Genomic DNA, 25,324 nt, shown 5'->3' with positions numbered 1-25,324 from the left:
CAATGAATTCCACATGGTAGTTATACATTACATAAAAAAGGACTCGTGCATGTTCATTTTAATCCTGTCACTTATTACCATATTTACTCAAATACAAGATGAGGCTTTTCCTACTAATCAGCATGGGGAAAGAAGAATTGTCTGAGTATGTGTTCTGTAATGGAAACCAACTTTGAAGTTGCTTAAATGCAGACACCACTTAGCATAAAATACATGACCCGTATTGGGGAAGCATGCTGATGGGAACTTTCGTGTGTGTATGGGGCGGGGCTTAAAACAAGGGGGCAGTTGCTCCCCCAGAAGGGAGCAAGCACCAGCTTTGGAGGTATTGTAATACTGGGGCAGCACTCAGAGAGACCAGAGCAAGCTCCAGCCCCCTCCCCTGGTGCCAAAAATGCTGATGGGAACTTAGCACAAGGATAGGTTAGTGCAGCTCATCTGAATAAGATATATAGTAGTGCCCACTGAGAGCAGTTCCCCCAAGCAGTTCACTCAGATTCCCTTTGTCGCTTCCTTCCATTTGTGGCTGCCAGCACTGTCCTGGGTCAGCAAGCAGGAAAGGGGAGCCTGCCTGCCCAGCTGCCACTGCTGCCGCTTTCTGGGCTGGGCAGGTAGCCACAAGTAAGATGGCAGACACAGGGGGCCCAGGTGAGCTGCAAGGGCAGAGGAAGAAGTGGGGAGCCTCAGGGGCATAGGGGAATCCTGAGGGACAGGGTTTAGTTTTAGGGGTGGAGGGAACAGGGGGAGCCTTGAGAGGCAGGGAAAAGCCTGGAAGGAACGGGAGGGGCAGGGTGGGGTGGGGCAGGGGATTCTTATCTTTCAGTCCTCAAGTCCCTTGCTAGCTTGAACATGTGACTGCTCCATACTAGAGCTAGCATAAACACTGATCAGCATTTGAACAGCTCAAAGAGCAATGTTTAAAAAGGCCCTCAATTACTTGATCTGGGTTTCAGGTTAAATTGTAAAATCAGAGGGTGCATCCACATGAGCATGCACATAAGCTTTATGGAACCACGAAGGCTTTGGAGGTACCGCAAAATGCACCCCACATATGTGATTTGGTTCTCCGCACTGCATGTTTGCAGCATAGAGCCAAATTTAGATATTGGGAAATCCCGGTATTAAAAAAAAAAGCACACCAAAAAAAAGTGGCACAGCGCATGTGGCAGCAATGTGTGCCACCTGAAACCAGAGCCTGGCCAGCCGGAGCCATGCTTCAGCTGCCAGCCAGCGTCCACATGCCCAAATTACCTCCTGGAGCCCAAGGAGACACCCAGGACCCTGGGTAAGGCTGTTGGGGCCAGCCCAGGAGCTGGCTTCAGCCTCCCCTACCCAATCCAGGGCAATTTGCTCCATGCCAGAGCACGTATGGAGGTGCATTCCCTGAGGACAACTAACAACGACACATATGTGATGGTGCTATTTGTCCCCAGAGAAACACACGTGCACTTGTCTGGGCATGCCAAAAGTGGTTAGGGAGAGACTTCAGAAGCTCAAAAACCAGAAGGCAAATGACCTCCCAGCACAGAAACTATAAACCTCTTCTGAGGTTTTGACTGTTGAACCCTTGGGACTGGAAATACTGGGTGGTATACTGGCTAGTAGCAGAGGGTGAAGCTGAGAAGAGCTGCTCTGGGTCTTGGCTTGCTGGGCTTTCAGATCCCAGGAAATTCCAAGCATGGGTGTTGTGAGAAGAGAAGGAAATCAATAAGAGACAGTGAAGTATGAGGCCCTCCCCAGAAATTCCAGCCTGTTAAGATTCTTCCTTGAGTGCATCCCAGTCCTCTCAAGAAACTAGAGAGCCAAGTGCTCTGTGAACTGAACATACCTCCTCCTCTCTCTTTTTTTTTTAAACTAGTGAGCCTTATTAGGTCTTATATTTATCATTTACCACTGAACAACCATTCAAATGGAATATTTAGAGTATTAATCCAAACTCAGGTGTGGCTTTAAGTGCCCAAGGGGTTATCTTGTAGATTGAAAGCGTGAGGTAAGAAAAACAATTTCCTTTCTGTGCAGTGAGTCGTCCTCATGTTCTGAACATTCTTCTCTTTGGACTAGATATCCCAGAGGCACTGTCAGCTCCAACCATTCTGAGTAGCATTAATGAAGCCAAGCAGCTGGTGGATGCAGCATATAAGCATGCACGGGAAAGGTGAGCTTGTTACCCATACAAAGGATACAGTTTTATAACAAAACGAGGGAACTGGAGATGTTATTTAGGGAGAACAATGCACGTGCGCCCCCTGAAAGCACTGGTGCATCCCCTGACAGCCAGCGCTCCCCACTTAGGTGATGGGCAGGGGGGCCAGGCGGGAGTACCAGTGCCCCCCTGCGAGTGCTGACTGGGGAGTGGGGGCACCAGGAGAAGTGCCACTGGCACTTCTGGCAAGCTTGACTGTGGGGGGGGCTCCCCCCCAGTCGCTGACTGGCCACTCGGAGTGTGGGGGCACGTGCCAACCCTGACACAGGAGGCACCAGTCACCCATGCTTCTGAGTCTGCCCTTGAGGTGGCTTGATTAATTCAGTAGGTCTAGGTTTATGCTTCCTTAAAAGCCTGTTGGTTTGGATCATGTGGTTCCTGAGATCAGTGAGGTGCATTTCTCCCTTGATATTAACAGAGTTGTTACCAGATTTGCCCGCTACTTTTGGGTGTGCTCATTTATTAGGGCTAGGGTCTTGGTAATTCTATCAATGTGCTGCTTGTGTTACTTGTGTTTCTATACAGAGCTGTATCTCTCCCCCTGCAAGCCCTCACCCCCAATGGAGCTATCTTGCAGGACTCAGTTCAGTGGGGCTGGGTTCCTCCAGTCCCCAAATCAGTCATACACACAAACACACACAGATTAACGTGACACGCCTGACCTGGCCGGGTTGATCAGCATGGACAGGCTGACACCCTCATATGCCACAAATCAGTTCATCAGAGTAACAATAAACTACAGTCAGACACAAGCACACAGTTAAACAGAATACCTCTGAATCCGGCCAGGTGTCCAGATGACACCCTCATGGGCCAGCATTCAGTTCATTAGGGCACATCTGAGCCAAACTGGGTCAATCAGCCTGTACAAGCTGATCCCCTTATGTGTTTCAAACTCAGCACGTCCCAATCTTTTAGCCTCTTGATGAGCAGACCCCACAGTATTTTTGGGCTTCACAGGGATCTTTAGCTTAGGTAAAAGGAGCGTTGCTGCAGAGCAAGTGGGGAAAGAGAAGTAAAGAAGGAAAAATATACCCAGTTACCACCAGTTTGACTATAAAAGTTATTTATTGCTAAGTAGATGAAATATATATTGACACTAGTAGTAATAGACATGCAAAGGAAAAACAAACACAAACAGTCACAGTATACCCTGGTTTCACTAGGTATTTGGGGAAACTTAGCTTAAGCATAACTAATACAGTTCAAGTTCAGAAATCTATGCTTAGAGAGAGAGAAGAGAAAAGAGAGAGAGCTGGGATCTCACCAGTCCAAGGCACTCGGGTTGCAGAGCTGACAGGTCAAAGTTCTCAGCACGATCCTTGAAGGGAGACGATCTGCCTCCTGCAGCCTCTCCAGAAGAAAGCGGGTGGTGTCAGCGCACACACTGCTGCTTCTTTTACAGATTTTTATACCCCCAGTTCAGCTTCTTTCAAGCATTCTCAATAGTGTAAATCAAATTGTCTTTTCTATTGACAAGGGGTTGTCTGGTTGGAACATCTCAGGAACTTGATTGATACTCAGGAAACACCTACTTGGGAGCCAGCTTGACATTCCTATGGATAGCAGATATACTGATGGGATATCTCCTGGTGTCTTCAGAAACAATAGCTTGCAGCATCAGGGTTTTGGATTTTTACTTGCTGTGAACAAGCCTCAGCTTAGCATGACTTTTCCAGATCTTACTATAGTCTTTTAACAGACTTAAGGCAATTATTGGAGTGTTCATAACCTGTTGTGGAGAGGACTTCCACCAGTTGTCTCAGGAAAAGTATGACAACACTTGTGGTCAGGGCTCCAACGGGCTGGACGCTGTGATGAACCCTGTACCATTGTTCAAATGTTATCCATACCCCCTCTGACTCGGTCTATTGCCTCAGCATTCCCTAACCCAGCAACCAAGTTTTAGCCAATTAAGTTTACATTGGCCTCCCATAGTGGGACCGGGGAATGTACGGCCCGAGATGCCTATTAAACTTACTTCTGCTTAGAGGTGCGTGTGGGGGGGGGGGGGGAAGGAAAAGTCCTTTGTAAATCCAGATTAGAACTGGTCTGATAAATGCTGAGCTGGGTGTGTGGGTTGATTAGCATTTGGAGCACAGATTCCCCATCATGCAGTGCTCCCCTGCTTCGCTGATCCCAGAATTCACTGCAGTCTCTGCTTCAGGTTTTCTGTTCTCCATCTCTCATGTAAATGAATGGTCATCTGTTCCCATCTCAGATGCAAATGAGACCTAGGGCAGTTGTTTCACTTTTGTCACCCTTATCTGGAGGGTTTTAGGTGTGTCTCTCACTGCATCTTAATCAGTTTCTGTTTAGGTGGGGGGGGGGGGCGATTCTTTGTGAGTCAGACAGTCTGTGTCCTGTGTCAGGGTTCCCCAAGAACATGGAGCTGACAGGTAACACTTCCTCCCTTCCCTCTGCTATCTCTCTGGCTGTTCCTGGGCATTGCCACCCCCTTGTGGGCTTGGGAAGCTCTTTTTTGACATCTCTGTGGGTTCTCGCCTTGGAAGAGAAAGGCAGCTACTTGGTGACCACCACCAAACTTGGCCTGACAACACTAGGGTTCAGTCCACCTGGTGTCCATATGAAGGACTGAAGGGCCCATGTAACCCTCACAATGGGGCCATAAAATTTCTGCTGGCAGATGTATGAGGGGCTGACAGTGCTCTGGGACCTTTTATACATTCTGTGGCAGCTGGTAATATTTTGTTAATTAGCAGGTGGTCAGAGCGGTGTGCTCCATGAATATGATGAATTATGGAGAAGTAGCAGTGACATGTGGGAGTGCCCAAGGCAGAAGAGTATTCATGGAGCACATTCATTTGAGCATTTCCTAACTCCTAAGGGCTTAGCTGTGTGACTGTAACCTTGGCAATCCTTGCCTGAGGTCGGAAGCAGAGAGGGCTATAGGCAGAGAGATCGCTGAGATACTTGAATGTTCTCATGAGAATCTAGGCTTAAACCTTTGTCTTTTGAATTTTCTGAAGGCAATTAATTCATATGTAACAGGCTAGCATAGGCTGGTAGCAGGTTGCACACATCACGTTGTAGCAGCCTGTGGGTTTCCAGGGGCTACAGCCTAGCTGCAGGCAGTAGGACCTGATTGCATGTCTGCCCAGCTAGACCAGCTGATAGGAATAGTTAGTTGGCACACAGGGAAGTTAAAAGGCTCTCAGGGAAAGGAGCTAGTGAGAGAGCTACCAGGCTAGTGGCTGGAATACTGGGCTACGGTATGATTTCAGGGTCTGGGGAAAGACTCCAGCTGAGAGAGAAAGAGAGATGTAGGGTTAGGCCGGGGAGGAATTGCCAGGCTAGCAGCTGCAACACTGGACCAATGCACGTTCTTGGGATTTGGGAAGAGACCCAGAAGTGGTGAGGCTGGAAGCAGCAGTACCATACCAGGGAATTCACTCTAAAGGAAGAGAAAGAAGACTCTTGGGCTGAGAGAGCAGCAGAGAGCTGGAGTCATCTTCTCAGGGTCTAGGAGAAGGCCCAGGACTGAGGTAATCCTGGATGGGCTATGTTTATATTTGTTTACAGACTTGAAGATTTATGTTCTGGTATTTCCTGTGAAGTAAGTGTGCCCAGGAAAATTAAAAAATGAATTGAGTTGTAAAGACTGTCTGAACTGAGCATGCTCCAGCCTGCTAAACCATAGTCTTACTTTATGTTCAAAATATTCTGTAGTGGTATGCTCTGTGGCCTAAGCCAGTGGCCTTTTTAGTTCTTGTTACACTTGGGCAAATATAACAGGGATCAGAGGATTAGGGAATGAAGCAATGCTTATGTGAGCAGCTACTATCTAGGTACCTATGTGGCCAGCAGCATTTTCATCCCCCGTGAGACAGGGATATGCTATTTCTATTTTACAGAGAGGACCAGAGCAAAGAGAAGATCATGTGAGATGGGAAAGTGGATGCTAAGTTTACAAATGGTCTCTGACCATTGTGCAATTCAGTTGATGAGCCTGTTCTGACAGTCTTTTCTAGAAGGTTGATAAATTCATACATTTCCTGCTGGCTTTGAGAGAATTCTTCTGCTGCACAAGCACTCTAGCAATTCTTCAGCAAGGATATATATTTATTATTTCCTGCCTACATTTTAGTTATGCCTAAAATGTCCTCTCCTCCAACTTTTCTCAAAGATCACCGTGACTGAGAAAAGAGATGGCTAGAGCACAACTGAAAGAAGGTGTAATGGAAACCCTTTCCTCATACCTAGTTTAGAACAATTATTTGAGCGACAGCTAAATAGAACATGACTGGACCAGCTGGAATCATGCAGCTGCCGTTTAAAAAAGCTTCATGCAAGAGGCTGCTAATCAAGCTACAGTAAATTCTGTGGTATATTAGAACTAGATCCAAGGTGGAATACAGTGTGGGAACAATGGATCAGTTTTCAACATGGTGGGAAGTTGGCAATGAGAGCCACAGAATTCTGTATTACACCTGGAATTAAACCCAATTTTACGTTATCACACCCAAGTGACAGGTTTCATAGTTTCTAAGGTCAGCTTGTGACCGTTTTTCCTGGTCACTCCTGGTAGTGCTCCGGGGAACAGGGACTCCCCCAATGCCTGCTGGTCCCCTCTGACCAGTTTGTAACAGGCCACTAGATTCCCCCCCTCAGTCTTCTCTTGTGGAGGCTGAACAGGTTCAGGTCCCGTAGCCTCTCCTTGTAGGGTCTGCCCTGCCGCCCCCTGATCATGCGAGTGGCCACCTCTGGACCCTCTCCATGTTGTCCACTTCTCTCTTGAAGTGCGGCGCCCAGAACTGGATGCAGTACTCCAGCTGCGGCCTGACCAGTCGGGGAGGATCACCTCCTTGGACCTGCTTGAGATGTATCTGTGGATGCATGACAAGGTGCGGTTGGCCTTCCTAACTGCCTCCCCACACTGCCGGCCCATGTTCATTTTGGTGTCAGTGATGACTCCAAGATCCTTTTCTGCCTCTGTGCTGACAAGAGGGGAGTTCCCTAACCTGTAGGTATGGTGCCGGTTGTTCCTCCCGAGGTGCATCACCTTGCACTTGTCAGTGTTGAATCCCATCCTATTCTTGTCCGCCCACCCCTGTACCCTGTCTAGGTCTGATTGCAGCCTATTCCTGCCTTCTAGCATGTCCATATCCCCCCACATCTTAGTGTCATCAGCAAATTTGAACAGGGTGCTTTTTACCCCCTCGTCCAAGTCGCTGATGATGTTGAACAGTGCGGGCCCAAGGACCAAGCCCTGCAGAACCCCACTGCCCACATCCCTCCAGGTCAAAAATGACCCGTCCACCACCACTCTCTGGGTGTGGCCCTCCAGCCAGTTGGCGACCCAAATGACTGTGTGGGTGTCAACACCACAGTCCCCCAGTTTCTTAATGAGAACGGGGTGAGAGACAGTGTCGAAGGCCTTCCGAAAGTCCAGGAAGGCTATGTCCACTGCTACCCCTGCATCTAAGGATTTGGTGATCTGGTCATAGAAGGCCACCAGGTTGGTCTGACAGGACCTGCCGCTAATGAACCCGTGTTGGTTGCCCCTAAGCATAACCTCCCCTGCTGGCCCTTTGTGGATATGTGCCAGAATAATTTTCTTAAAAAGCTTGTCCAGGATTGAGGTAAGACTAACTGGCCTATAGTTTCCTGGGTCCTCCTTCCTTCCCTTTTTGAAGATGGGAACCACATTGGCCCTCTTCCAGTCCTCTGGCAACATGTCATTTTGCTTCACATCTGCAGTTTTTGCTGCTTGCACATATTTTGTATTCTGTTTTCATCTGTGGCAGAATATAACCCTCTAGGAATAAAGTGGTGGTGGAGAAAGCCCCCCTACCTTTGGACTTACCTAAGAACTCTTGTCCAAGCAGTGGAGACAAAGTTTTTACATCACCTACGTTTAGATGGATTTAGAACCTGCACCTTCCCTTTCCCAGCAGAGTACTCTGACCACCAGGCAGGACAGCGGGGCAGCGCAGCTGGCCCCAAGGTGCCTGTGCAGTTGCCATCAGCACAGAGCTGCGCAGCCCAGTGCAGCTGTTTGCAGCCTGCCTGCTGCTTGCTGCAGCTACCCAGAGTCTGGGCTCCAAACAGCTGCACCAGGCTCATCACCTCCATGCCAGGAGTGGGAGAGAGACCAGGGCTGCACTGCCTCAGGCCCCACCGCCTGCTCCGAGGCACGCCTGCATGCACAGCTGTGGAGCTGATGCCAGAGCCAGGCACAGCTGTTTGGAGCCTCCTGGCTGCAGCTGGCCCCGGCTCTGGGGAGCTGCTGCCAGCTGGGATCCCTGTAGCTTCCCAGAGCTGGGGTAGCTGCTGGCAGCCACAGAGCCCAGGCTGTGAGGCACGGGCTTTGGGTGGGGGGCAGGGGGCAGCAGGGCTGTGGGGCAGGGGCTTTGGGTGGGGGCCACAGGGCACAAGCAGGGAATCCTGCCATGTACCCCTTGCCTTCATTTTGTTATTCTACCATGCCGGCACTCTGGCATCTTCTGAGGTAGGCATTGTGGTGTTTTTCGGCACTCTGGCCAAAAAACGTTGCCTACCCCTGTTCTAACCCTTCTTTTGCAGCTGGTCCACTGGGCAGCTAGGAGGGAGAGAGAAGTGATACCAAAAAGATATAACCCAGGTAGAGTATGGCTTAGTAAAACAGATGCTGCCCATGCCATTAAGGAGTTTGACCCTGTTCCCATGGCTTTTCTCCATCCTGCATTTCATATTGTGTAAAGTATATTACAGTTGGATAATTTCTGACCTCTTAGGGACGGAACATAAAGCCCCTTCCTCTGCAGAGCAGCTTAAATCTCACCACTTTAAAACATTTTACATATTAAATTTAATAATTCAGAATATCAGTAGTGATTGCCCAAACTGTCATATATGTGAACAGAATTCTGCATATTGCAATGTTGGAAGTGCATATAGAAAGCACTAAATGTTTGCCAAGAATGGGCAAAGTGTGTCATTATGTATCCCCAATACAGAAGAATCCTGGAAACCCAGAGGATGCTGGTTAGAGCAATGAATATGACCTAGTTTGAAGCTGGGGCTCAGCTCATAAGTTATGTGGAAAGTTTGTTCAAGCCAAGCACAAGAGTACAGGTCTCCTTTTAGGGAGCTGAGCTGCAGGTTACTGTAACTGAGGTGCCACTTCATGAGTTCCTTTCTTCTCAGATCAAAGCAGGCATTGGAGGAAAACAAAGTCAATCCATCCGATTTCCTAAAACATTTAACAGAGCCAGTGGCAGGGACCAGATCAGCAATTCGATCTGCTGATTACATGGAAACTACCCTGAGTCTCCTGAAAAAGAAGCTACAGCAGAATATGAAGAGACCGTTCAATGTCACAGGTAATGTGTGTACAGAACTGTAAATAGTTACATTATGTGGCAATTCTGCTCTAGGGTAGTACATGAAGTATCTACAATACCAGGAAGCCAGGTGTACAAAGCCCCTTCCTGACAAAACATGTGAACTGCCAGCAGAATTGCAGATGCAGGGAATGGAGCCAATCTCTTAGTTTAGTCCCTAGACTGTCCCATCAGAATTGATCCCAACAGATTATTTGCTGCTTAATTTCCCACTTCATGTTAAGCAACCCAGATGATACAACTCCTACCATTTCCAGGAGAAGTCTGCTCCCTGCCCTGTGCTGGTTTATGAGGTGCTGAAGCCCTAAGTTATATCCAGTTTAAGAGGCCCCATATGATAAAAATAATCCACAAAATCCATGAAAATGGATTTTCATGAAATTTTAAGATGAATTATTGTTATTTGTGCAGATTTATGAACTCAATATGAATAATAACTGTGGAGCCATATATATATATTTTTTGTCATATTTGAATGAAAATGTCCATATTTAGCAAGACATTTTTCCATATCTCCTTGATCTCCTTTATCTACCAACCGATTATTATAAAACTTGACATTGAGTCAGGTTTTTTTTCTTATTTAGAGGCTCCTCATATTGAGGGCCTAAACTGTAGCTTAAGTCTAAATCTGGCACTATCTGTGCCTTTCTGGCTTCCCTAGTAGGAAGGCAGGCTTAAACTAAGGAGGGAACATAGGCACCTTATAGCCATTTCAGGTACTTAAGCCTCAGGTTCACATTCTCAAAGCCACCTCACAGCTGCTGCCTGACCCTGAAGAGCTGTAAATTCCCCACTGTTTACTGCTGGTAAGGATCAGGGGGTGGTGGTGAAGTGGTAATCACACACCCCTTTTGATTCCTGGTCCACCCAAAGTTTAAAACCAACTGCCTGGCAGTGGCAGCAACATTTCTATTCAGGCAGCAGTGAAAGAAAGCATCAACTGATTTCATGGCTAATTGTAATCTATCTTGTTCTTTCTAAGCTCTTCATTCTGCAGGACACTCCTTTATTTTTAGTGGTTTTGATGTTCCACTAATCAAGCTATTCTTGCTTCTGCAGTTTTCCTATTACCCGCTTCTGTTAATGTAGCTCCTAATCCACAGCCTTACAAGCTGTTTTTAACCCTAACTAAAAAGTCAACTAAGATATGGAAACATTAACTCAGATGAATATCAACTAAGGTATGGACATAACTTCCAGTGAAGCATTGGATGCATTGTCAAGAAGGCTAGGTTTTGTTCTATAAATCTAAAAAAGATTTGATATTCAATTCTAATGACAAGGTAACAAAAAAAATCTTTTGGCTTTTTTTTGTACGTAGTTTGTTGCCTTTTTATATATCACATTGTGAGAGAGAGAAGGAGCCAGCAGGCTCCAAGGCTCCTGGGCTAAGCGGAGGGTCAGCGGCCCCAGGTCCGCAGCCCCAAGGAGCCCGTCAGAAATTCCCCTTACCCAGGTGTGTTGGGAAGGGGGGGCTGACATGTCCCCCGCCGGTATAAAGGAGAGGCCGGGACCAGAAAGCGGCAGCAAGGCAAAACCAGAAAGAGGAGGAGGAGGAGGTGGAGCACGCCGGAGCAGACTGCAGGGAACACTGAAAGCCACGTGGAACGCTGGTAGGAGCCTCTGGCAGAGAGCAAAACCCCAGCGGGGTTTTGGACCCCAGTTTACTGGTCCCTGGGGAGTAGAACTGTGTGTTTACCAGCCAGGAGCTGGCTGAGCCCGCAGGAGAAGGGTACCGTAAAAACCCTAATAGAGGGGCACATGTGACTTTGGGTACTGTAGTCCCTGTAATAGGGGTGCAGTTCAACAGTGAACTTAAGCTGTTAAAAAGGGATCTCGTCAAGCCCTACAAGGGGGCTCGCCGAGAGCCAACAAAGGGGTGCTTGCCCCCTCGGAGGGCAAGTTTGAGTTGGAAGGCAGCTGCAGACAGACTGAGCAGCTACACAGATCAAGGGAACCTTCTTGGTTGTCATGTTTGTTTTGATTTACATTTCTTTTGTGGATTATCTGAGTGGAACTGAGGATACATGGCCGGACCAACCGGTTGGCCACCACCCAGTGGAATGGGCGAGGGTGTAGGGGTGGTGGAGCCCTCAGAACTTGGGACCTCGTGAAACTCCGGGGAGACTCATAATTGGACTACACGCTGAAGACATCTGAACCAACTCTGTTAATATCAAGTCGTGTCAGACCCCAATTATAGGTGATGACACCCTAAGCAACGGGCAGGCAGCATCTGTTAGGTCCACAGGGGGCGGTGATACCTGACACACATAGCAAACCAATACCAATTAATTCCAATTAAGTTATTCTTGTTTTCCTTCAATTTTAAACTGAATAATACAGCCCTAAGCCCCTAGCATAACATTTAAAGCTTTTAGTTTCTTTTTACCCAGAGAAAAATATGTTGCGTTGCATGTGATGATGCACTGTCTGCATCCTCCCAACCACTTTTCAAGATCTAGATCTGCCTATGAGCACAGCCACCTAGTTGTCACAGGATGGTGTACCTCAGTGGCTGAGTCTCTGCGGGAGAGGAGAAACAGAGTTCATCCACTCGTGTGGATCGAGTCAGTGTTCTTATATCACAGCTGCTAAACTGGGCCCAGCATAAATCCTTTAGTGATAGTGCCATCTCTCTCCGTTACCCAGAAGTTAGAGCATTTACCAGGGACATGGGAGACGCAGGGTCCCTCTCCGTGTGATCTCAGCTGAGGTCTCCCACCTTGCAGGAAAATGCCCCAGCAGCGGTGGGGTGTGCACCTCTCATTCTCCTGTGGAAGCTGTTCTACTTTGTTTAGCATAATTAAATATTCATTAGAACCGTGACTAGACTGTGACTTTCCCACACCCCATGTGAATGACCTAATCCCTGGGCTGTAGAATCCATCTCATTGTGTGCGTCTACACATCACCCTATGGCAACGTAACAATATGCTACGTCGCCATATGCTGCACTATGTCACTGTAGCGGCACACTCCCTGTGCCACTATGGTGACGTAGTGGCAAAATCTAACCGTGCGCTGCATACATGGTGCAGGGACTGCCCATACTGTGCCATGCTTTATTACCAAAAGGAAATACTAAAGCATAGCTCCATAGCAACATCACTGTACAGTAACATGTAGGCGCACCCATTCTCTCCCTCCGTCTTAACAGTGGTAGTTGACCAGTGCACACAACACACTGAAATCTGCAGGGCCTTCTGCCTTAGCACGAACAACATGTTGTGGCTTCCTTCTAGAATCTCCATATCTGTCATTTCTCTCCTCACCACTGTTTGCTTTGTCTTCCAAATCAGTATCATTCTCTCCTGCTGGCCTGCTCTCTCACTGTCACATTTTCAAATGATGCCCCAGGTATAGTTATAATGTTTCTAATGGAAAAATGGAGAAAACCACAGATTCCCTGGTTTTATCAGAGAAAACACAGATTTCCCTTTTTAGCAGAGAAATCTGCAGAATTTCCACTTTTGCAAAGGTCTCTTGCAGGCTAGAAAAAGCCTGCAAGAGCAGATTGCAGAAAGGGCGGTGTAGCAGGGCACTAGGGTGCCTGCTACTGAATAGTAGTAAATGGGCTCAGCTGCCACTCACCAGGGCAGCAGGTGGGAGTTGCTATGGCAACAGAGTGGGTCAGCTGACCGCCAGGGGGCAGGGCCTGGCCTTTATAAACAGAGAAGGCTAAGGCCAGAGTCAGTTCCCTTGCTGGCAGCCTAAGAGGAAGAAGCCTGATGGCTGGAGAGCACTGGCTTGACAATACTGGGAGGAGGAAACCCTGATGAGATGTGAGAGGGAGCCAGGTTTGCTTGGAGTTTATGTTGGAATCCCGGAGGGGGAGATTTCTGTTGTGCTTGGGAGTTACGTTGTAACCCAGGAAGGGGAGATTTTGGATTTGTGTTATTTTTACACCGGAGGACCAGGCGAGGCTGTAGGGGTGGAGGAGCCCTCATTAGGAGCTCCCCAGTAAGGTGGGGGTGTTCCTAGTGCCACAGGGGTACTGCATTTTGGGGTGTCCCGACCCCAGCCCAGTGTGGGCAGCTTCAGGAAGAGCTCAGTGTGTAGGCAGAAGCCCCAGTGGGACATAGGCCCGAAGAGGCGGGTCTGGGGGCCAGGTAAGGCTAAGGCCCCCTGAGCCCCAATCCAGGGAAGCCTGAGTTGGGCATACAAGGCCCCAGTGTGGGCGAGCATGGGAGGCACGAGCAAGGCCCCAGTGCGGGCCCCGGTGCGGGCGGAGAGCGCGAGAAGCGCGAGCAAGGGCCCCGGTGCGGGCGGAGAGCGCGAGAAGCGCGAGCAAGGGCCCCGGTGCGGGCAGAGAGCGCAAGGCCCCGGGAAGGGGGCGAGCCTATTGAGCAGGCCCCGGGAAGGGGGTGCGTGTATAGAGGCAAGGCCCAGAGTGGGCAGCGGTAGAAGGGCAAGGCCCTGGTGCGGATTACGAGAGCACGGGAGATAGGCCCCAGTGCGGCGAGGGCCGCGGGAGAAATGAGGGGGCACCCGTGAGGGCACAGCTCCAGTACAGTAAGACCCCGTGCCAAGGAGGGCAGGAAGGCAGCCTCCCATTAATGATATACCAACAAGACGTGGCAGGCGAGATAGAGGGTGCATTCAAGACCCAATTTGGCACAGTAGCCAGGGAGGCGCTAGGGGAGGTCATGGCGCCCCTAGAGAGTGTCCTGCCCAGGGTAGGGGGAGGCTCGCATGTGACTGGCTGCACAGCTCTGTGGCCAACTCTTCAGCGATGGTGTAGGATGGTGGAGGGGGGGCAGAAGGGGCTCACATGTGGTGGCCGCTGCTGCTTATCTGTGGGGCCATGCCAGTTGGAGAGGTTTTGTATGCAGCAGCAGTCTCATGTCACTGCTGCTGCCACGGGGCCATGCCCATCAAGCTGTGCATCCAGCCACACCGTGGCAGCGGCAGTGTGGTGGTGGCCATGACTGCCACACAGCACAGGATAGTGGTGGGGATAGATGCATGCCACCCAACCACCACCACACTGCCGCTGCCACCCTGCACAGCTCCGGGCCCGGTGCAGGGAGGCTTTGCATGCAGCAGCTGTCTCTGCTGGCATGGTCCCACAGGTAAGCAGTAATGGCTGCCATGAGCAAGCCCTCCCCATCCCCATCCCCATCCCCATCCCCATCCCTCACAGCCAGTGCTGAGCTGGCCACAGATCTGTGCAGCTGGCCGCATGCGAGCCTCTCCCTACCCCCTCCCCTGGGCACCCGACTGGGCAGCATGCGTGCCCCATATTGCTTGCCTGCAATCCCCCCCACAGAGGAACACCCCTGCCCTCACCCCACCCAACCTGCATCTGACTGCAGTGTGCCACCAGGGGCCAGCAGGAACCCCTGCTCCCTCAGTCCCCAGCCACCTTCCCCAACCCTGCCCCACAGCCCCGCTTACCTCTGGAATCCAGGGGCGAAGGGTAGGGCTCCGTAGTGACAGCGCTTGCCCACAAAGCCTCCTCACCCCCCTGGTCATCATGCAGCCAGTTGCGGGGCATAAGCAGTGGTGCAGTGGCAGCCACTGCATACAAGCCCCCCTTTCCACCCTCCAGCAGGCGGCATGTATGTGGCCCACGCATGGTGGTTGCCACCGTGCTGCCGCTGCCACGCCCTGTGCCACTTGCCCACAAAGTTGTGCGGGTGCCCGTGGGATGGTTGCACAGTGTGCAGTAGCAGAGTTGTGGTGGTAGCCTCTGTGTGCAAACCCCATGTCTACACAAGGTGTGGAGGAAGCCTGAAAACAGAGAGAGGGACAGCAGAAAAATCACAGGAAAAGTGGCAGGAGAGAGTGAAAGGCGGCAGGGCACCAGGAAAGCAGAAAAAGGCAGCAGAAAGTCACAGGAAAAAGGCAGTAGGAGGAGGGGGAGAGCAGAACATTACAGGAAAAGTGCCAGGAGAGTCTGAAAGGTGGCAGTGAGCCAGAAGCAGGAGGGGGAGAGGAGCAGAGATTGGAGCAGGGCCAAACCATAGTAAAGCAAAACCCAACTTAGGGGTTCAAATAACTGTTTTATTACACAGACTACACACTACACAGCTCCATGATGTTATTGGTTTACTTACACACACACACACACACACACACACACTTGCGCGCGCACACACACACTTACTCGCACACAAAACCACTCACAATGGCAGCAGGAGAAAGAGACTCAGTGGAAGGGGTGGAGTCCATAGATTTCATAGACATCAGGGCTGAAAGGGACTTTGGAAGATCATCGAGTCCAGCCCCCCGCCCGAAGGGCAGGAAGTCAGCTGGGGTCATAGGATCCCAGCAAGATAAGCATCCAATTTACTCTTCAAGTTGTTCAATGTAGGTGCTTGAACCACCTCCGCTGGCAGACTGTTCCAGACCTTGGGGGCTCGGACAGTAAAGAAATTCTTCCTTATGTCCAGCCTGAAATGGTCTTGCAGTAATTTATGAGCGTTCAACCTTGTCATCCGTTGCGGTGCTCTAGTGAACAGATGTTCCCCCAGATACTGGTGGTCACCCCTGAAAAACTTACAGGTGGCCATCAGATCACCCATGAGCCTGCACTTTTCCAGGTTAAAAAGCCCCATAGCTCTCAGCCTGTCATTGTAAGGTCTGTTTTCCTGACCTCTGATCATGCATGTGGCTCTTCTCTGGACTCTCTCAAGCTTCTCCACATCCTTTTTGAATTGTGGAGCCCAAAACTGGACGCAGTACTCCAGCTGTGGCCTCACCAAGGCTGAGTACAAGGGGCGAATGATGTCCCGGGATTTGCTTGAGAAGCACCTATGGATGCAAGCCAGTGTTTCGGTTGCTTTACTAGCTGCAGCATCACATTGCAGGCTCATGTTCATCCTGTGGTCAATAATGACCCCTAAGTTTCTTTCTACCGTAGTGCTAGCCAGTGTAGCACTGCCAAGCCTATAAGGATGCTGCAGGTTTTTCGTCCCAAGGTGCAGAACCTTGCATTTTTCAGCATTAAACACCATCAGGTTCTCGTCTGCCCATTTGCTGAGCCTGTCCAGGTCAGTCTGGATCGAACCTCCTGTCTTCTGGTGTGGATGCCTTGCCCCAAAGTTTGGTGTCATCAGCAAACTTGGCCAGTCTACTTCTGACTGTAATGTCCACATCATTAAAAAAGATGTTGAACAATATGCGTCCAAGGACAGAGCTTTGGGGGACCCCACTGGGCACCATGATGATTGACTTCTGTCAATTACTACCCTCTGGGTCCAACCACAGAGCCAATTTCCCAGCCAGCGGATCGTGGTGGAACCAAGGCCACAATTGGCCAGTTTCACCAAGAGATGATCACAGGATACCAAACTGAAGGCTTTTTTGAAGTCAAGATATATGACACCAATCTCTTCTCCCTTGTCCAGGTGATAGGTCACCTGGTCATAAAAGGAAATAAAATTGGTCAAGCAAGACCTACCCACAACAAACCCATGCTGGATGTCGGTGTTGGCCAGTCCATTAAGGATGGCCTCTTTAATAAACTTTTCTAAGATCTTCCCCAGGATAGAAGTCAGGCTGATGGGCTTATAGTTAGCTGGATCCACTTTCCTCCCTTTCTTGAAGATAGACACCACATTGGCCTTCTTCCAGTCTTTGGGCACTACACCAGGGCGCCAGGAGTTCTCAAAGATCCATACCAGAGGCTGGGCTATGATGCTCTCCAGCTCCTTGAGTACCCTGGGGTGTAGACTGTCAGGGCCAGCTGACTGTATCAAGCCTCTCCAGGTGTTTCTTCAGCATTGATGGAGGGCAGGGGATCTCCCTCACCCCGACCTCCCTGTCCCCTAGCGGGCATGGGTGTCCCATGGGACTGATGAAAGACTGGCGCAAAGTACCCATTTAATAGGTTGACTTTTTCCTGGGCATTGGTTGTCAGTTGTCCCATCCAGTTCAGCAGGGGTCCAATGTTGCCCTCGCTTTTCCTCTGGCTCCCCACATATCTGAAAAAGGACTTTTTATTGTCCTTGATGCTCGAAGCCAGTTGGAGTTCAGTTGCAGCCTTAGCTTTCCTGGTTTGCTCCCTGCAGGACCGGACCAATGCAGAATATTCCTCCTTGAAGGTGAAGCCTGTCCTCCAACCTTTTTAGGCTTTTTTTTTAGCCTCAGGAGGTCTGCTAGATCCCTGGAGAGCCAGAGGGGCTGCTGTGCCCTCCTGCTGCCTTTCCTCTGAGATGGAATCGAATTGGCTTGTACATTGAGGATCACTCCCTTGAGGAGCAACCACTCTTCCGGGACCCCCCTCCCACAGGGGTCATGGTCCCTTAGGGCCTCACTGACAAGCCTCCTGAGCTTGTCAAAGTCAGTTTTCCTGAAGTCTAGGACTTTAGTGTTCTTGACTGACTTGCCAGCTTTACGGCGGATGGTGAAGGTGATCAACTTGTGGTTGTTGTCACCCAGCTTCCCATCAATTACTAGGTCACCACACCGATTAGGTCATCCCCAGTAGCCAGGTAGGGAAGAGAAGCAGAATCCAAGTCCTTGGTTGAAGAGTGGGTGGGGGATGATAGCTACCAATCCAGGCTGGAAAGGGGTCCTTGTTCAGTAGGTGTTGTCTGGGGGAGGTTGCTGGCAGGGTCTCTGGATGGATAGGTGATGTGGCATGGTGCTGGCCCAGATGGGGAGGGCGTCCCACTGGGTCTGTCTTGTGTGACCCTAGACCTTGTGTGACCCTAGTGACAGGAGTCATGCCCAGGCAAGGGTCAGCCCCGGCGTACTGAGCATATGTGCAGTTTTGGGTATCTGTAATGGTGGGGTACTATGGTAGAGTTGCTGGTTCTGCAGGGTCTTGTGTCTTACAAGTGCTGGGTTCTTGTCTCTGTTCCTCTGTGAATCAATGTGAGGTGATGGCCCAGTCATTATAGGCCATTCAGTAGAGGCCTGCTACCATTGTATTTCAGTCATTCCCGATCACTCTCGTTCATCTGGGAACCAATTTACATGGGAGGGGTACATGACTCTGAGTTGCAACACAGGGGATGCCCGGGCAAAGGACACAAGATGGAGACTTGACATACAAACTGGAAACTTGACATTACTTTGGTTCACTTAAAAACACAGGCCTAAACCATACAATATCCATATGAAACAATAAAAATCAATATGAAAATGATAATAATACAATATACAACAGTAAGAATCAATACAAACCTAATAATAATAAAATATAAAACAGTGCATATCCAAAACCAAAAACTTGCTACCAAAATAAAAATGCTAAAGCTTATCTTAAGTCTGAGCTCGCTTATGCCTGTCTATATGGAATAGAGAGGGAGAGAAAGAAAAGCCAGAAATAATTGGGGAAGGGAAGGGAATGCGTATCTGTCATATATATAGATGTATTAAAAAAAGAAAAACTTGGGGTTTTGCTACACCAGCAGCACAGAGGGGGGGCTGTGGGAGGCCTTTAATTTTTATCATGGATTTTGGGTTTTTAATCAGAGAAAACCAGGATCCCTGGATAAGCTACCAGAAACTTTACACTCCTTGAAATAAATTTAATTTTAGCAGTATCTGAATCAGGCCTGTATACTAAATGAAGGGATTCAGTCCTGGTATCTCCATTTTCTTCTCTGTAAACTCCAAAACAGACAAGAGAAGGAGGAAATTAATCAGACCTCTCCCAGAAGTTAAAATATCAGGTGATTTCCATCCTGAGAGCTAGCATTACTTGATGTCATTTCTATTTGCATAAACTGGAAAGAGTTTTTGAATGATTTTCTATACGTCTGTCTGTTTCATTTCTGAGAGTGTCAGGGAAATGCAAATGCATCAGAGACTGGCCTAGAAAACTGAAGAGATTATTACTGATATGAGTAAAGAGATGCTTCCTTTTGATTTTCTTCTCTTGCAGATCTGCTAGATGGGGAACAGAAAGCAACAATTTCCAAAGCTACTGGCTGCACGTATCAAAATCACCCCATCAAGTGCACAGAGAATAGCACTTACCGGACCATCGCAGGAGAATGCAACAACAGGTAAAGCACTAACTCTTTTTCCTTAGGGCCAGGGCGTTTTCCAGTCTGCAGAGTCAGTGTTAATGCCTGAAGGTAGTTTGTGTAAACACCACTCCACCAGGCACAGGAAAGAGTATTATTATTCTTAAGGTAACATCTAAAAAACCTAGTCTTGGAACAGAGCCAGGTGCTGTAGAAACATATAACCAAGAGAAGGATCTTACAGTTTGAATAGTGTATGAGACAATACTGTATTTGAAAAAGAGAATGGAAGTCTGTAATGATGACACAGATTTTAATATTGCACACGAAAGACAGAGTTAATGTTCATGCTCCTTCACCAGCTTCCTTTATTACAAGAGTACTATATAGAGTTGAAGCATGAGTAAATACAGGAGGCAAGCAGAGGAACATAGACAGGCTGATTGGAAATAAATCACTTCCATCTTCATTCTTTGCCAGAGTATTTACAAGTCTTGCTGCAGAGGTGTGACTGAGAGCTAGCTACTTTGTCCTGGTGCTGAAGCTCAGCTCCAGCAGGAAAGCACAGCACAGCACAGCAACAGGTCCTTCCTAAAACTCTTTCTCCACTGTGATCTACACTGTGCACTGTGAACAAACCAACTGAGCCCTCAAAATACTGTAAGGACACCTCACGCTGGTTTAGTTTAGCGTGGACTACAGCTTGGCATCAAAGGAGTCCAAAACCTGTCAAATGAAGAAGGCTTAGAGTCACCCCAACCATCTCAAAGAGGGGAGCAAGGCCCTGCTGCCTGTGCAGACACCTTCTCAGATGGGGCCGTTTGAAAGCCACATTTCTAAAGAACAAACACTACAACTTGACCACATAGGCGAGCTCCCCAGGGGAAGCAGCGTTTACTCGTCGACGAGCTCCCTCCGGCCGGGAGGGTACTATGAGCTGTGAAGTGGTGTGACTGCTGACTTGCTGGAGCCATGGAGGTGGTGGAGCAGGCTGAAGAGGCTCGGTTGTTGGAGGCGGCGGCACGGAAGCAAGCCTTGATTCTTGAAGAGTATGGATCAGCAAGTGTTTCATCTAAGATGCTGTTGGCTTCGACAATGAAGAGCGTTTCTGGTGAGCGTCCTGGCGGCATGGCGTCGGAGGTGGTTGGGGACTGGTCCACTGTGGGCCGCAGAGGCAAGGTTGTGTCGTCGGAGAGGAAGAGTGGGAATGTTGCTGGGCAGGAAGATTCTAGAGAGGGGGCGGTCCCACTGCCGGAAGGGAGGCGGAGCTCTGCAGAGAGCAGTAAAGCTGCCTGGAAGGGCCCGGAACCTTCCTATCGTTTGTGGGAAGAAGGAGACCCCCGAAGAACGCTGAAGCTGCGGGTCAAGGCCACTTTGACTCCAGAAGGGGTCAAAGGAGAAACAACTATGTTGAGAGCAGACTTTATGACTAGGGTGCTTTTTGAAGAGTTACATGTGAACCCTAAAGATTTAAGTTGCGTGGTGGCTTTTGATAACTTCCGCCACTGGAATATCACCTTTTGGAGGCGAGAGGCGTACGCTGCCTTCTGGGCCCGCTACGCAGAAGTAGCAGACAAGGAGGACTTACGGGGTCTGCATTTTGAAGCAGGCCAGAAGGCACGGGAGAGAGTTTTATATTTGAAAATGTATACAGATGACCTAGAGCATGCAGATGTCAGAAGGTGGCTGGAGGGGCGGGTCGAAAAGATCCTTGATATTCAGCGGGTCCTGGATCAGTGGCAAATCTGGACCGGGGCATGGAGAGCCAGAGTCCTCCTGGACGAAGACCCCAGACACCCCGGCGGGGTGAGACACTTGCCCTCTGTCGTGTCCATACGGCCCTACCGCGGATACGTGACTTATCACGGCCAGCCGAAACTGTGTAGCAGGTGTGGCTTGGCGGGGCACCTGGCTGCCTTCTGTAGCCTGACAGTCTGCTACCGGTGTGGTGGCAGGGGGCACCGGGCACAAGCCTGTAAAGAGGAACTGAAATGTACCGTTTGTGGAGGTGAGGGGCACCTGCAGCGCCAGTGCCCCCGGTCCTACGCGAACAAAGCCCGAGAGGCCTACGCAGCAGAGGAGAGGGATCAAGAAAAGCCAGAGGAGGCGGAGTCCACCAACCCGGATGTAGACACCTTCCTAGTGGAGGAAACACCGGAAGCGGAGCAGAGACACGGCGTGATAGAGGCGGCTGACCAGCTTTTGGAGTCGGGAGGAGAGGAACACATGGAGGAGGAGCAGAGCGAGGCAGCAGGAGAAGGGGCACACGAATCGGATTCGGCAACCATGGACTTGGACCTGTCTGGGGAGAAGGGGAAAGAACCCTCCCCTGTAAAAAGAAAGAAGAAGCGGAGGGTTAAACCTATGAAAAAGAGACTAGAGGAGGAAGGGGGAACGGTACGGGGGACAGAAGGGACTGCACAGAAAGGAGACAAGGGGAAGAGCGGGAAACTGCTGGTGGAGGGACGAGAGGTTGAGGAGTCTGGGAGGGCAGATGTTTGTGGCTACCTCAGCCCGACTGCTATCGAACATCTGGCTAGGGCCACGGGGATGCGGAAAGTGGGGGAAGACAGCTCAGATCCCAGTAGTGGATTGGATGTTTAACGAGGTAGGCTTTGCCTGAAAAATAGCCATGATGGCGTTGACTATAGCATCCTTAAATGTAAGACGTGTATATGGGAGGCAGAGATGGGAGTCAATGTATAGCACCTTACAAGGTCTGGACGCACAGGTGTTAGGCCTACAGGAGTGTGGGATCCCCTGGGGGAGAAATTATGGCTATCTGGAGAAGCGCTGGGAGGTGGGACCGTCGTGGTGGGGGGGCTCAAACGAAAATCGAGCGGCAGGAGTAGGGTTCTTGATGAGGGAGCGGGGTTTGAAAATCAAAGGGCAGCAGGTCCTGGAAGAAGGGCGACTGCAAAAGGCAGTGGTTGAGGTGGAGGGCGTGGAGGTGACGTTGTACAACGTCTACGCCCCGGCCGAGAGAACGGAGAGGGTACGTTTCTTCCGCAAAATGGGGATGTGTGTGGGGGGTGGAGGGCCGCGGATCGTGATGGGGGATTTCAATTGCATACTTGAAGAGGGTGGGCGGGTCGGGGTTGGGGAGAGAGTCGGGATGGATAGTACAGGGAAGTGGTTGCGAGGGTGGATTCAAGATGAGGGGCTCCAGGATATTTGGGCAGGGACAGGAGTCTTTACTAGAGTGGATCCCGGTGGGCGGGGCCAATCGAGAATCGATTTTGTGCTGGTGTCGGAGGGACTGGCAATCCGTGGCAAGCGACTGATAGATGTCAGCTTCTCGGACCACCGCGTGCTGTGGGTGGAAGTGGGCATCGGGCAGGGGCTGAAACAGGGCAGAGGGGTCTGGAAATTAAACGTGTCCTTACTGGACGATCCAGAGGAATGCATGGCCTTTCAAAGGGCGTATCGCCAGTGGCAATCCTTACAGCCCCTTTTCCCAACACGCTGGGACTGGTGGGCAGAAATCAAGCAACGCGTGCGAGAGTGGTTCACTGCGGTGGGGAGGAAGCGGGCATGGCAGAGGAAGAAGGAGTTAGTGCGTTTACAAGGGGAAGTTCAAAGGTTGTGGGAAGAGCGGAAGAAGGGGGCAGTGGTCCAGGGAGAATGGGAAAGGGCGAGGGAGGGAGTGAAAAATTGGTTCCGGACCAGGATGCAGGAGCGGATGTTCCTGGCCAAGGCGGAGTGGGTGGAGGAGGGTGAGGAATGGGGCAAGTTTTTCGCCTTGCGGGTGAGAAGGAAGAAGCGGGTGATGGGGGCGGTCCGCACGGCCGAGGGAGGGAGGGTAGAGGCCGTGGATGGGGTATTGCGGGAGGTGACTAGGTTCTACGGGGATTTGTTTCGTAGGAAAGCGGGGAGGCGAGAAGACCTGGAGGGGCTGGTGGGGAGTTTGGAAGCCAAAGTGGGGGAAGACGGCAGACAGGGGCTGATAAAGGAATTGACCGAAACCGAGATGCTGGGGGTCTTGAGGACAATGCCTTTAAAGAAGACCCCGGGAGGCGATGGGATCCCGGTGGAATTTTATGGGAAGTTTTGGGAATTAGTGAAGGGGGACCTGTTGGCCCTGTTTAAGGAAATGATGGATCGGGGTCAGGTAGGGGAGGGCTTTGCCCAGGGAGTCGTGGTCTTGATCTATAAGAAAGGGGGACGGGAAGACATTAAGAACTGGAGACCGATCACCCTGCTGAATTCGGATTATAAATTATTTTCCAAGATCCTAGCGACAAGGATGGGGGAGGTGTTACCGCAGGTGCTGGGCGGGGAACAAATGTGCGTGGTGGGGGGGCGGCGGACGACACACGCACACTGGCTGCTCCGGGATACGCTGTCGTACATTATCGACCGGAAGTGGAACACGATAGTGGCGAGTCTGGACCTGCAAAAGGCGTACGACAGCATCGGGCACGAGTTTCTGTTTGGGGTTCTGGCAGGCATGGGGATGCCGGGGGAATTTGTGGGGTGGCTGCGGGCGCTGTACGGGAGGGCAACGAGCAGGGTGCTGGTGAGGGGCTTCCTGGGAGAAGCCTTTGCAGTGGATTCGGGGGTGAGGCAAGGGTGCCCGCTGTCGCCGGGGCTCTTTGTTTGCGCCATTGAGCCGCTGGCACAACGAATTAGAAGCGATAGGGAGATCAGCGGGGTTCGAGTGCCGAGGGGCGGGGAATTAAAAGTCCTCCTGTACATGGACGACGTGACATGCGTGGTGAGGGACGAGGTGTCCTTAGAAAGAGTGGTGAAGCACGCTACGGAGTTTGGGGAGGTATCTGGAGCCAGAGTGAACACAGACAAGAGCGTAGTCCTGGCGGTTGGGAACTGGGGGGATTTGGGGAAATTTGGATTGAGGGTGGAAAGGGAGGAACTGAAAATGCTGGGCGTGTGGATGGATAGCCATGGGAAAGGGAAGCGGGCTTGGGAAGTGTTAGAGACGAGAGTCAAGCAGACGGTGGGGCTGTGGAGCACCCGGCATTTATGCGCAAGGGGAAAGGTGCAAGTGATCAAACAGTGCCTGTTGCCAAAGATCTTGTACACGGCGATGGCGTACCCCCCATCCTGGCTACAGGCCCGGCGGGTCCAGCGGGCATTGTGCCTCTTCTTTTGGGGGGGGAAGACAGAGAAGGTGGCCAGGACAGAGGTATATAAGGAAGAGGGCTTGGGGGGATGGGCTCTCCCGAATATAGAGGTTTTTGTTTACGTGCACTTTCTGAAGATGGTCGTGAGGGAAGCGAGGGGCGCAGCGGGACCGGTTTCCAACCTTTGTGTTTTCTGGGGGGGAAGGCTCCTACAGAGGCTGGGACTGTTTGGGAGCGGGTGGCGGGGGGCGTGGGCTTGGCGGATGTCACTCCCTTACGCACGCCTTGGATCCTTTGTGGCCAGGGAAGGCTTGGCAGGGTTAGGGATGGAAGGGCTGGCGGATGCCAGGAAAGTCCTCAAGTTCCTCAGGGGGAAGCAGAGAATGGCTGATGTCGGGGAGTTGAGCACGGACAAGGTTAGCAGGGTGTGGAGAGGGTTGGTGGGGAAGGAATGGAAAGGGGAGCACGAGGAGCTGGCCTGGAGGGCCGTGAGAAACGCACTGCCAGTGCGACAAGTACTATATCGATGGGGACTCACACGGTCCCCCAAGTGCCCAAGAGAACTTTGTGATGAACCTGAGTCCGTGGCGCACGTTTTGTGGGGCTGTTTTTATGCACAGAAGGTGTGGGGGAGGGCAGGGGTTTTTTTGAAGGAGACAGGGAAGGCAACGGGGATCACGAGTGAAAACGTGCTCTATGGTTTGACAGAGGGGACGGATGGGTCATGGGGTGTGAGGGTGCTTGTCACATGTATTAAAGTAG

General features: G+C 50.6%; 1 protein-coding gene across 1 annotated transcript in view; it reads left to right on the top strand.

Annotated features, from left to right (window-relative positions):
• Positions 1 to 626: 626 nt before the first annotated feature.
• Positions 627 to 25,324, top strand: part of LOC149854008 (myeloperoxidase-like) — a 57,719-nt gene continuing 33,021 nt past the window's right edge. The window contains exons 1-4 of the mRNA XM_090026350.1: positions 627 to 648; positions 2,062 to 2,155; positions 9,353 to 9,528; positions 19,394 to 19,517. Of these exons, the coding sequence (XP_089882476.1) occupies positions 627 to 648; positions 2,062 to 2,155; positions 9,353 to 9,528; positions 19,394 to 19,517 (416 nt within the window). The remainder of the gene's footprint in view (positions 649 to 2,061; positions 2,156 to 9,352; positions 9,529 to 19,393; positions 19,518 to 25,324) is intronic.

This window comes from Crocodylus siamensis, chromosome 13, assembly GCF_052110815.1.
Source record: "Crocodylus siamensis isolate JL-2025a chromosome 13, ASM5211081v1, whole genome shotgun sequence".
Lineage (NCBI taxonomy): Eukaryota > Metazoa > Chordata > Crocodylia > Crocodylidae > Crocodylus > Crocodylus siamensis.
This window is presented reverse-complemented; position numbering and strand designations above follow the sequence as displayed.